The sequence below is a fragment of the Haliaeetus leucocephalus genome, unplaced genomic scaffold (genome assembly GCF_000737465.1).
Source record: "Haliaeetus leucocephalus isolate CR32 unplaced genomic scaffold, Haliaeetus_leucocephalus-4.0 Scaffold206, whole genome shotgun sequence".
In the NCBI taxonomy this organism is placed as follows: Eukaryota; Metazoa; Chordata; class Aves; order Accipitriformes; family Accipitridae; genus Haliaeetus; species Haliaeetus leucocephalus.
Window position 1 is genome coordinate 11,432,452 of NW_010972642.1, and position 12,790 is coordinate 11,445,241.

Genomic DNA, 12,790 nt, shown 5'->3' on the forward strand with positions numbered 1-12,790 from the left:
TTTTTTTTTTTTTTTTTTTTTTTCCCCCCCCCCCCCCCCCCCTTTTTTTTTTCTATTGCTGTTAGGTAAGGTTCAGATGGTATCTGTTAGACGGTTATATTTGTGGAAATGCAGAGCCTGGGGTCTGAGATGCATTCAGTTCCAGTGCTGGTAGAAGTGTGCCTTTACTGCAGCCATGCTGGGGAGACTTCTGGAAAGGCTCGTTGTAGACAGGGCTTTGCCATGGAATGACATTTCATGTGGCTAACTGCAGGATAATCAATTTTGTAGGTCTTTCATGATTGTTTGGCTTGTTGTTTTCTAATGTTTTGCCCCTCTGTAGTTTGGTTTAGTGATACTATACCACCTTGTACAGAATTCATAGTGAGCATAGAGTGTGTAAACCTTCATGTTAAAATGTTGACCGAGTATTGATTAATCAGTAAAAGGTTTTAAGCTGTTTCTTTGAAATTCCAGGACCATGCATCTTAATTTAATAGTTGCAAGGGATGAGAAAAAATACTACTTTACCCAAGGGAATGTATTTTCTGTGATATTTGTTCACAGCAAGTATTTTCAAGCCAAAAGAGGTATTTTAGGGAAGGAGTCGGTTCTCTGCTGGTCATTATGTGCTAAAATGTCTCTTTCTTTGTAGGTATTACATTGGTCGCCAAATGTTTGTGGTGGTCTCCACACCAGAGATGATCAAGCAAATCTTAGTGACAGATTTCAGTAACTTCACCAACAGAACTGTAAGTAGATAAAAAGGTTGACTTTGTGGATGGAGTTGGTAGTACTGCTAATTTGAGCTCAGACCAAAAGTGACTGCAAGGGAGATGGAAATAGAGAGGGGGAAAGGTACAATATGGTTCAGTAAGACTTGAAGCTATATAAACTCAATATATACATTCAGTCAAAGACTCCTGTTACCAGGACACTCTGAGAATGAAGGAGGATGTCCTTAAAAGAGATGCACTGCCCTTGTAACTGAGGCACCAGATGGATGCTGAAGACAGAAGGTTTCAGTATCCAGTTTTGCCACTGACCTCCTGTGAACTCCTGGGAAAATCACTTACTAGGTCTCTTCCTTGGTTCTCAATCTGTAACATGGGGACAGTATTATTTGCTTTCTCCCACCCATGGTCTGTTTTATGCTTTTAGACTTTCTAGGGCAGGAACAGGCTGCTTGGGACAGGGACATGCCTCCTGCAGCTAACGCATGTTTCTTTGTCATACTTACCGCTCTGAAAATAATAAATAGCGAAGAATGAAGTTGGAGTTAGCAAGGACTTAAACATATGCTGTTGGTTACACTCTTATCTATTAAAAAGCTGTTTTTCAGGTACTGATTAAAAGAAATAATGAGTGGGTAATGGACACAGGGACAGTAAAGATTTCCAGCAGTTCCTCAGCATTTTACAAGGGAATACTGTCACTCTGACCACACGCTGCCTCAGTGCTGTCCATTCCCTGCTTCCTCCTGGCCCCTTTGTATGTTCAAACCTGCTCAAATAAACTCACAGGTATTCAGGAGTGTTGTTTGTGCCCTCGGGGAAAATTTCGTCTCTGATCAGCTGTCTGTTTCCTCTGCCCCTCTGATCCTCTCTGCAACCAGACAGTCTGGTTGCAGACTGCTTGTCTCCTTTACTTGCTTCTTTTGGTACATGAGGTTCATCTTGTGACTACCTGTATCTTATTTAATAACCACTTGTACCAGTTGCCCTCTATTCTGCCTATAACTCATATCTGAATGGAAGACTTCCAGTGTGTGAGCATCTTAGGCTGAAGTTGTTGTGTGTGGCAAGGGTCTTTTCCCCATTTTCTCTGTCTTTGAAGGAATTTCCCACCCGTTCCCTTCTTCCACACCCAAGCAGGAACCCTGTTTCTTCCTGTCTATAACTTTCCCGTGCTTTTCTCCTGTATATTTGATAGGAGTAGACTGTACCCCCTATTCATAGCAGTAGCTGGTGCCCAAATAACACCTCTCTGAAATTAGAGAGCATTCCTTTGAGGGTACATTCAGATATTTGTTCAGCTCTTAATTTTAGTCAGCCTCATCATTTGAATATATGTGTCTGTGCATTGTCACCCTTCTTATTCGGCAAAATTTTTCTTCCTCTCCAGGCTTTTATGGTCATAGATTTGTCTCTCTTTCTTGTGGTTGTACATCCATCTGTCATGCTCTGTAACATTTGTGTTCCTCTCTAAAACTCAGGTGGGCCAGGTCATTATACCCAGTCTTTCTCTCTCCCTTTTTTCCTTCATCAGAGATCTGTTAGGTATAGCTCTGTGTAGATTCATATCTTGTCCTTATCACTTGACTGTCCCCTGAACCACTTGTGGTTTTTCTGCACAGCATCCTGCTTTATGGATGAGGAACTGAGGCACAGACTGAGTGACATCCCCACCACTAACCAGAAAGCCTGTGGCAGATGAGAAAATTCAACTCCTACCCCTCTCTGACAAAATGAACAGTTCCCCCTGTACACTGATGCTATTTCTGGCTTGCTTAATGCCCATGAGTCTAATTCAAATGAACTTGCTTCATCTTTTATGCTTTTATCTGCTTGTTCCATGGTCTTCTCACACAGCTGCAATCTTTGAGTGTTGTTATTTCTCACTTTCCCCTTTGTTCCCCCTCTTCCACCCATTGCTTTTCACTTCCTGAAGATAAGCAGCCTTCTGTTTCTGGGTCCTTACACATCTAACTTGGAGATCTTTTTCCCCTCTTGAATCTTCACACTAGAAGCTGCCTCTTCTCTTTAATTCACAGTCAGCTCTCTCAATGAAGTTTTAGGTTATCCTGTGCACTATGGCTTCTATGTGAAAACAAATAATGCTGGATGGTATGTAATGAAGGCCAGTGGAATTTATTCAGATGCTTGTATGTGAATAATAGTTGAAAGGTGAGAGTGAGAAAAGCACTTTACAATTAATAGAGTTCTTTCTTCTCATATTGCCTGAATAAATGTCGTTTTAAGACTTTTAATAGGGTTGCTTCTGTTTATGCCTTCTAAAATTACTCAAAGCAAGCACCTTTAAGTGAGGGTTTATATTTGCTAGTGGAGAATTCAAAATGCAAAATAGATCCCCCTACCTTATTTTACCCGTTCCTTCCCCAAATAGTCTACTGATGAGTGGTTATAGAGTTGGCTTTGGAGTTAGTGCTGTTCACAAAGCTAGGCTAATATATTTCAGTCCAGACATGGCATACACTTCTTATTTCAACCCAAAGCCTTTTTTTAACTTAAGAGTGTCAGTGTTTAAGGGTGAGAAGGATGGGAAAGGGAGTGAGACTGGTGGGTTTGAACAGGCCTTGGGAAAATCCACCGTGCTTCCCCCCTGCCAGTGCATTTCCAAAATCAAGGTTTGTACTTCATCCACCAGAGGCGAAATGTGAGTTATCTAACCCAGAATTCCACAGAGAGAGATTATTCACCATACTCTGTAGCAGTGTAGCAATCACATGTTAACAAAGTGTCACTAAGCTGCAGGATGTGCAGGACTAATTCTAAAAGCTAAGTGTAGAAAAAGTTTATATTCCATGTTTATTTTGCTGCTCTTTCAATTAATCTTAAAATACATATACATTAGAGTAAGAGACAATGGGATGTTAAACTTGTGAAGGGTTGCAAACAGTGGATGTACTTGATAGACAGAAGAGGATAAAATAATGATTCAGTGAACTCCGGGCTTTAATGAAAAGCTGTCTATAATGTGATGTCATGCCTCTGAGTACTCATAAGAAGAAAGACCTTAATCTGGGATTGTGCACTTGCTGGCTTCTTGCTGCAAAGTCATCAGAAGACCTTTATGGAATCGGGGTGGTTTTAATTTGCTGAGAGGACTTCTTTGGAAGCATCTTGTGTCTTGTCTCCACATCCAGAGAGACCTGGACCGCTGGTAAACTTCTCACACATTGAACCTATCTGCTCACTCGTTACCTGGACAAAGTAGATTTTGCATGTGATCAGAAGCCAAACTCCTGTTCATTTTTTGCAATTATGTTTCCCTTTGATATTACACATTTCACATCTTTACTATGAATATCGTTCGAATATTGCTGTAAAAAGCCTTCTAGGTTCCCTTGGCATCTTCTGTTGTTTCTGAGTTACTCATCTGTAATTCTTGTGACAGAAGTGTATGGTGACTGCAGATCAAATCTGCGTTAAGGTTCACTTCCTTTTAGAACAAGCAACCAAGTCTAGCACGCAGGGTGTTATTCCCCTGTAGGCATGGGGTATATTTATTGTTAACTGTATAATCACAGGCAATAATGACATTCTACTTTCCCACTTAATTTTGACTTGATTAAAGTGACATGGTAGCCATTTAAAAACAAAAATGTCTACTGTAATGTACCTTCATACTTGAAGTATATGAAGCCTTTTCCTTATGTTTTTAATTATAGTTGAAGAAAAGATGAAAATTAGCTTATAGACCTTCTGCCAAAAAATATGGAATTGATTTTAATTTAGGTTAACCATGGAAACCTCAGCCAGCATTCTAGGCAGGGCTGTGCTGCAGTAAATGATACCTTTTTCTCACAACTATGGTAAGTTGTCTCTTGAATAGAAGTTTTCTTTTAAGAACGCTAAGACCATTTTTAGCTGCATTGTTGTGTTGTGAGTGAGATAGGTTTACAATGTTTGTTGCATTCTGCCAGGCAGGATAACGATACATAATCTGTTTTCAGATTGTTTTTAATTTCAGCACTGAAAATCTCTTTTTGAATTAGTACTTGAGAATCATTACAGTGTGCCTTTAAAAATGTAGGAGCAGAATGTTAAGATGGAGCCATGTGAAGAGAGAGATTACCTGGTATGTAATTCAAATTACTCAGAAGTCGTAGGCCAAACTATTTGCTAAAAATGTGGATCAGTGAGCCCTAAGGCAAAGTTAAGTACTGGCTAGTCAAGGTTTGCCAGGCTGCTGGAGTCAGTGCTCTGCCAGGATTCATGTGGCTATCACAAATGGAAACTCGTAGTTGATCCAGACCAAATCCTTAAATCTGCATGCCAACCAGCTGGAAGAGGGTGATGTTTTTAAATATAAAAATCTACACCAATTCCACTAGCTGTAAGAAAACATCACTGTTTTCTCATCAGGAACTTTGTTGTTACAGTGGAAAAAGTAACAATGGATTAAAGACAAATAATAATGAAGTAGTAAAAGTAAGAACAAAAAAGTAGCGAGGAATTTGATATAACATGGCAATACAAATTCCTTGTATCCCTCTTGAAGGAAAAGCGAGATGACCGAGCTTTTTTTCTTTTTGCTTGTCTGTCCTTCCCCTTCCCTCTCTTCTAGTTCATCTGTGTGGGACATGATTATTCTTTTCACATGTAGAATTTGCCTCTTACACTAAGCTGTTGGCTTCCTCTTTATTTTGCTAAATCTGTAAAGTTTCAGGCTTACCCGTGGCATTAAACAGATAAAATACAGCCACCAAATAGGAAGAAGCCTATTTTCTGCATCTTGTTCAGCTGTGGTCCAGGACGGCTGCCATACCCCTGTATGGGCTGTTCTTTCTGGTCCTTTATGAGGGGTCACAGTACTGGCAAGAAAAGTGTCTGTGTATATTGCTCTCTCAAAAGGTCTATCCAAATTTGATACAAGATGCCCTCCAGAGGTCCCTTCCAACCTCAACCATCCTGTAATTCTGTGAATTTTGGGTCAGGCCCTCAGGCAGCATAAATCAGCATACTTCTATTAACTTCAGATGACCACACACGAACTGATAGCGATTATGCATCTCCAGAGCAGGGCTGGGATGCACAACTGGCTTCAAACAGCTGAGTGGTGCCTCAGGAACTGACTGTCCGTGTATGAGTGTGTATGCGTTCTTGGCCTTTTGCAAGCAAAGGGTCGCTTGCGTGTCTTGTGCAAGTTCTTACTTGATGCATCCTGCCTTGGTTTTTAGAGTACAGGCATTGCCTGTACGCAGCAGCCCCGCTGACATACCGTCATTCGGTAAACAGTGGTAATTCAGTTGTGTATCCAAACCCATAGTCTGATCCAGCTTATGGGCTGGGCTGTTTCTTCAGTCCCTCTCTCACAAATATGGGTTTTGTTTTGAAAAATCAACCCACTAACATATTCATCTGGAGACATCATATAAAAATAGTTAAAGAATGAAGAGTTGTGTACTGTTGCCAAAAGACGCGTATACATGCTGTCTTGACCCTGTACCCTTGGTTGTTTGGTTTAGAAATGTTTCTTTTCTTCAAATCAAACATCCTAGGATTATTTCCAGTTGTGTCAATGCTGTCATCATCATCCTTTCCTGTGAAGTTCTTAGTTTGTTTCCAAATTGTTGTTGCAAAGTGTGATGAACTCAGTTTGTAAACTGATGATGAATGTGCTTTGATGGAGGCTCACCTTTGCATGGGCATGTGGTTTAAAGCACTAGTGACACACAGTGTGACAGCAGGTAAGTCAATATTTGGAAAATGATTCAAACAAATGAGAAAAAATTGTGAAATATATATCAAGATCTTCATTTTTCCACCCTTTAAAATGACTGTTCAGTACACAAGTGATGTTCCAGTATGTGCTCATAATTTGATTGTGATATTTAGTTTTAAAAACAAACACATTTTTGTGGCAGCAGAGGGAAGGAATGTGCTTTTAAGTTTGTTCACTGCCTCAGTCTTTTTAGGTATGTTTCTTCATTTTCCCATTCCTTCATCTTGTTTCATCTTGTTTTTTGCTGGGTTCACACAGGACATGGAAGTTGACCAGCATAACGCTTCTGGACACAACACGTCTCAGAATTAGTTGTTAGACCCACATGTGTGCATGCATACATATTTGTATATTTTTATGGATGCATACAGATGCACACGTATTTGATTTGGGGTCTCTCTGTGATCTGAAGAGATGCTGAATCTAGTCCTTACTAGAGCCTTCCAGACATTGATCGTGCCATATCTGATTATGGAAACTTCACAAAATGTGCTGCTCTTTACATGCTGTGGTGACATTTCAGTTCCTGATGCAGCAAAGCCATCACACCTGGTGGCAGGCCATGCCTTGAACATCCAGTTCTTTGTCATACAGAGCTGCGATGTTCTCTCCTCCCTCCCTTTGTAGGACAAATTCAAGTAAGCGTTGATCCTGCCACATGTACAATAAGGCTCAGTCTCATTGAGCTGAGAATATTCAGTGCTTCCAAATATCATTCTGTGCCTTACAAGGATAAGTGAAAAGGTGTCCAAGCAGTGAATTTATTAAGAATTACTTTTTTGCCTAGCAGTTTTCTACAGCTGCTAGATCATACTTTGTTTGAAATCTTGGCTGGTACAGCATCATTATAGAAAGGGAATTATGCTAGCAGGGAATGTGTTTGGCTGTATAGCATTTAACTGTTTAATATTAATTTGTGTGACTGCGTATTTGTGGGTACAACCATGTGAGCCCAAATGCCTGAGAGATTTTCCAGTGCCAGTCTCTGCCAGGGAGCCGAGCAAGGGCTTTTATCCTTGTTTTGACCTGATGGTTCTCACTGGGCTGTGCCGGAGCAGGAGCTCCTAGGCTCAACAACCAGAATGATGTATCTGCTTTCTTTCCCCAGTGTGCCTCCATGGCTGTCTTCTAGACATACCAGGATATCTTTCTAGCTTGGTCAATGTGTATGTAACTATTTTGCCTTCTTCTTTACCTGGTAAAATAGCTTTTAATTCTGGATTTCTTTTTTCTTTCCTCTTTTTGCTTTCAGAGCTTGCTGGTTAATTTTTCTGAGCAATTAAATCCAGTTCTGTTTAAATGTTTTAAAGTAGCAGTGCATATGCTTGCAACAGACACTTTAAAATTAAAATAATAAATATTGAGAGGGTCATTTCTTTCAGACTGTGTATGTCTTTTTATGCATGCACAACAAATTGCCCCTTATTCCCCATATGCTGCAGCTAATAGCATAAAACTAATGTTGTCAAATGATCACTGCTATTGACTGTAAAATTAATCAGACTTTGGCTTCCGTTGGTCTAAAGAAAGACTTGACATATTAGTAGACCGTGTTCTGGGAACCACCTGATCCTCTGAATCCCAGTGAGATGAAGTCTGGTTTTGTGATTAGGGCTCTAGGTTGGGATTTAGAAGCTCTGAGCTCAGTTTTTGGCTTTGCTACAGAATTCCTGTGTTCACAAGGGCAAATCATTTCGGAAGTGCTTTGTCACCTTAACAAATGTAAAAGAGTATGTTGGGAATTTCCAGCTGAACATTATCCTTAGTGAATGTTAGTGCTTTAGAACTGATGGCAAAGGGTTGGGATTTGGTTTATCTGTTAATTCAAATAGTTGTGGTGGGAGGTTTGTTTGTTTATTTGTTCTTAAAAGCAGCTTCAGAAATGCAGAGGAAAAAGTTTTATTGAAAAGCTCTTTTTTTTGCCCTTTTGAGTAACTTTGCAGTATTTAAAAGTATTTTGAAGTATTAAAAAATTACTTTAAAGTATTTTGAAGGATATAAAAAAACCTGAAGTATTAAAGTTAATATGAACAGATTCAGTTGAATGTATTTTGAGGATTATCTTCTCTTAAATTTGTCATTTTTATTTGTAATTCTAATTCAGAACAGGAAACCAAGTGAAATCTCTGTCCTGCAAGGTGGGAAAGCTCATTTGTACCTACCTTGAACACCTGGCATGTGCCTCTGCTGACTACTGTTCCTAAAAAGACGTTAGCATTTACTTACTTCTATGCACATTCTTATGTCTCATTTAATTCAGTGGGCCGTGAGTGTGTATTTACCTAAGCATGTTTATTAATAGTCTGTCCACAATGGGGCAGTTCCCTTAAATAGGAGCCTTTCTTTTTCTGTCTCTCACATGGTCTCTTCTCACACATTTAAGTATTTGATAAAGGTGAGTTTCTGAAGGTTTAGGAAGATATCGATAACGACGGTTTGGAGTGCCACAGGATGGCTTACAAGCAAGCAATCTAAAAACACTGACTGTAGTTAAGTCCAATTAATTTAAGGATGGTCTGGAAGAGAACCTCTAACAGACATTTTATTTTCTTTGGGTGGTTACATAGATGGTTTGCTATTTGAGGAAAGTTTGCTGTGTTGTTGTGGCTGGAGAGAGCTCTCCTGCAAGAGGTCGGCATATACCCAGCAGTGGTGGTCAGACCGAAGTTGGGCTTGGAGAAAGCCATACTTCTTGTGAGGCTACCATTTTAACTGGCTAATATATTGTTGTCCAGGTAGGTCATGTGAGTTTGCTTAGGATTTATGAATTTCTGAGTAAGCAAACACTAATATTTGTCACATTTCCAGGTAGGATAGCAAATAAAACCAGCTGATCCCTCCTGTATGAAGGGCTAGCAGCAATGGTGGAAACAGATGGGTTACACACAGGTGGAATACACGAATAAAAACTTTCCACCTTTTCTCTTTTGCAGACATGGGTTGTTTCTTTTCAGATGCTATGGACCATAAACCTTGCCAACATAAAAGCAATGCAATTGACTAGAAGGAGGCTAGAAAGCTTAAATACAAGTTTCCTCTTCCCTTGCCCCCCATCCAAGACATGATGAATCAGTAGGTTGAGACCACAGCTGATGTTGAGATGCACAGTCATCTTATCTTTTACAGGATTTATTATGAAGTGAGTTATTTTTCAGCACAGGTCTGAGTATTTGAATCTATCCCTGAGTCTTTCTCTGGTTTATTAATGGGCTGCAGTGCTGCCATCACCATGGTATCATGCTACCTCTTCCCCTGTGAAGACTGCAAAACCGCATGTTGATGAAATTTACATTTTTAATTCTCCACTCTCCACGCCTATATGTATAAAAATGGTTTGCAAAACCATGGGGGAACACAAACACAAGGACAATCTGGTATCGAGAAATGACTAGGGTTGCTGTGTTGTTTTGTTCATTTTTAATGCTCTTTCTTTACGCTATTATACTGCAGCCATCATTGGTTCAATACCTGCTCCTAGGTAGACAGCAGAACACCAGATGGATTACGTACTTTACAGCACTAATGATAGTGGCTGATAATGTGTGCAAATCTCCCTTTCACTGATTGTTCAAGGCAGTTAAGAAATACTGAATACAGCTGTACATAATTACTCTTCTTTTGAAACTAAACCAGCCTGTGAAATTTCTGTTCCTGGAAAATGGTCAAAATTAGTCAATAACAAAAACAAAACAAACAAACAACAAAACCCCAAACCCTTTGCATGTACTTAGTTAATGGTATATTGTGACATTCTGTTTCTTAGATGCAAGTCTTCCCTGCCAACTCTATTGAGACTTTAAGGGAGGGGGGAAAATGCTGCATAATGAAACTACAAAAAGGTACTTTTGCTGCAGGTGTAGGAAGATGCTGATTTGACAATACTCTGTGCATATGCACTTGTTTATGTCAGTAGGAGTTTGTGTAGGACTAAGTATGTATGTGTCTTAGTGTGTTGCAGGTATGTGAAGGGACGTTCTGTCTTTCTACTTGCTCCCTGTTTATTTCAGATGTTTCTTTGAGTTACTTTAAGACCAACTTTTGGAATTATCTGTTTTGGCTTGTTTATCCTCACCTTTTTTTTCTTTCTTCTATCATTCTGCAAAATTTCCTTTTCTAAACAACTGATGAAATCAAGATCAGAGTTTTATTAGGTTTTGCCTTCCCTTCCCCCAGTTTTTCTCCTGTTGAAACTTGCCAATCACTTTTAAAGCCTATATTGGGCTTTTCTGCAGCACAGGAGATATCATTAAGGCTTTAAACCCACTAATGAGGGAAATGTGCGCTGCTTGAAGGCTCCTGCAATATTAACTACATCCAATTATGTTAGGTAAACGTATGAGTATAGTCAAAACAGGATGAAAGCATATCTTTCTATTCAGGCCAAAAGCAGTCTTCTGAGCCAATCTTTCATCAAACTTACATTGGCTATTTATTTACTGGTTTTGCAGCACTACTCTTTTTATACTGCAAAGCTAAAGACAAACAATGCTTATAGACAGGAAAGGACTATCTATTCCCAGGGCTCTGTTCCTTATTTAAAGAACACATTTTATTGCTGGATAAAATAAGTGAAATCTTAAGGCTGATAAATATTTTTTCCTGTTTAAATACAGTAATGCTTCCTTATCTAATCCTGTCCTTAGCTGACTGTGTTATGAGTAGGTGTGATACATGAGGAGTGGAGATGCAGTTCATGCTGGTCTCTGCTGGTCCTGACCTTTGATTTCTGTCAATTTGTTGTTTTTTAAAGGGAAGTTCAACTTTTCGTACTTCTTTGGGCATATGCTGTGGGGATATTTTTTCTGAAGCTTATTCAGTCTAATAGCATGGGTTTTCAACAGTCCCTCATTTCTGACTTCTGAAACTGTTATCAGTAGCAGATTGGTTGTTTTGTTTACAGTTTTGTCCCTTTTCCCTGTTCTTGATATATAGTAGAGCATCGTGTCCTTCAATTCCTGCCTTTCCCAGTCTGCTTTTGTTAGGAGAAGAGTAGTTAGTTTGTCACTTGTTCCAGAATTGATATAGTCTCAGATCACAACATTCAAGTTGGTCTTTTTACATACTTGAGCAATTGGAGTTCAGACCCAGTACTTTGCTTTGTTGTCACATCTTCACATGCGGAGATAACTCACCTGCTCATGAACAAAAAGTCCTCTTGAAGCATCTGATGATAGAAGAACCCAGTCAAGTCTATGCAAGTGATGTTTCACAGCACAGAGAAGTGATTTCCATGTACCTACCCAGAAGCCTAGAAGTTCAGCACTGAGCATTGGAGCAGATGTGACATGGCAATAGTTTGAATGGTTGTCATGTATCATGCCTAAGATCTGTGTAGCCTCGCTGAGTGTCCTCTTTCAAAGTGGTCAGCAGCAGAAGTGAAAAGACAAGCATAATAGCAAGACAGTCAGTGGCAGTAATCTTCCTTCTGGCTTATCTGCCCAGCCTCCAGCAGCCAGTGCTGTGGTGACATCCAGTGCCAGAGGTTGCATCTGGGCATTGTTTCTTCCAGTGGCTCCATTGGCTACAAATCAGTTTCCACCCACCACTTTTGAATCCTTTCTATTAACTATTATGCAAGCAGGTGACTTTTTCCATGGATGAGCTTTTTGTTTTGAATGTGATACGAGTTATATTTGGGGACTTGTGTGTGTGCAAGTGAAGTTAATTCGTCTCCAGTGAGAGTTAATGTGATACACATGGGCATTATTATACTAATCCTTGAAAGCCTCTGCTCTTCATTTTAAGTATTCTAAAAGTAGTATTGTCATCTCAAAAATAGTGGGAATAGTTCTCTCTTTAGTCATTCATTCAGATAGTTTAATCCATTTACCTGGATTGTATCCAAACATATGAAAGTTCTCCCCCCCTTTTTTTGAGATAATGATAATATTCTTATCTAGCACGATGCTAACAACCTTTTCTTAAGATGTCCTAGCTTGCCTTACCATTCCTACAGCAAGGCCTACAAAATGGATCGTGTGAACATACCTCATCTGGTTCAGCTCAGAAGCTAATCCATCTTAGTTTATGTATCAATGCAGACTTTTTCAAAACTATGCAGGCTGACTTGGCACTGAAGCAGGTGATGAGTGCTCACAAGGGCTCTCCACCAGCTCCATTTCAATGGTGGTAATCTCCAATAGATGGGGGTGGTGAACAGCTGATGGGGTAGTAGCATCTTAAATTGATGCAGCTGTTTTTGTAGTGGTTCTCTGACCAGAGCCTGGAAAGTTCTCTTGTGATCTTTACAAAATTACCTAGCAATTAACTCCAGTAGGTTTGTTCTAAGCAAAAATTTTTGCCATCCTGTTTTTTTGCTTGCCATCATACGCAATGTAATGTT

At 39.7% G+C, this 12,790-nt stretch overlaps 1 protein-coding gene across 1 annotated transcript in view; it reads left to right on the forward strand.

Annotated features, from left to right (window-relative positions):
- The window catches only part of TBXAS1 (thromboxane A synthase 1 (platelet)), a 229,450-nt gene that overhangs the window by 100,491 nt on the left and 116,169 nt on the right, over positions 1–12,790 (forward strand). Inside the window, exon 4 of the mRNA XM_010566280.1 lies at positions 635–731. Coding sequence (XP_010564582.1) covers positions 635–731 — 97 coding nt within the window. The remainder of the gene's footprint in view (positions 1–634; positions 732–12,790) is intronic.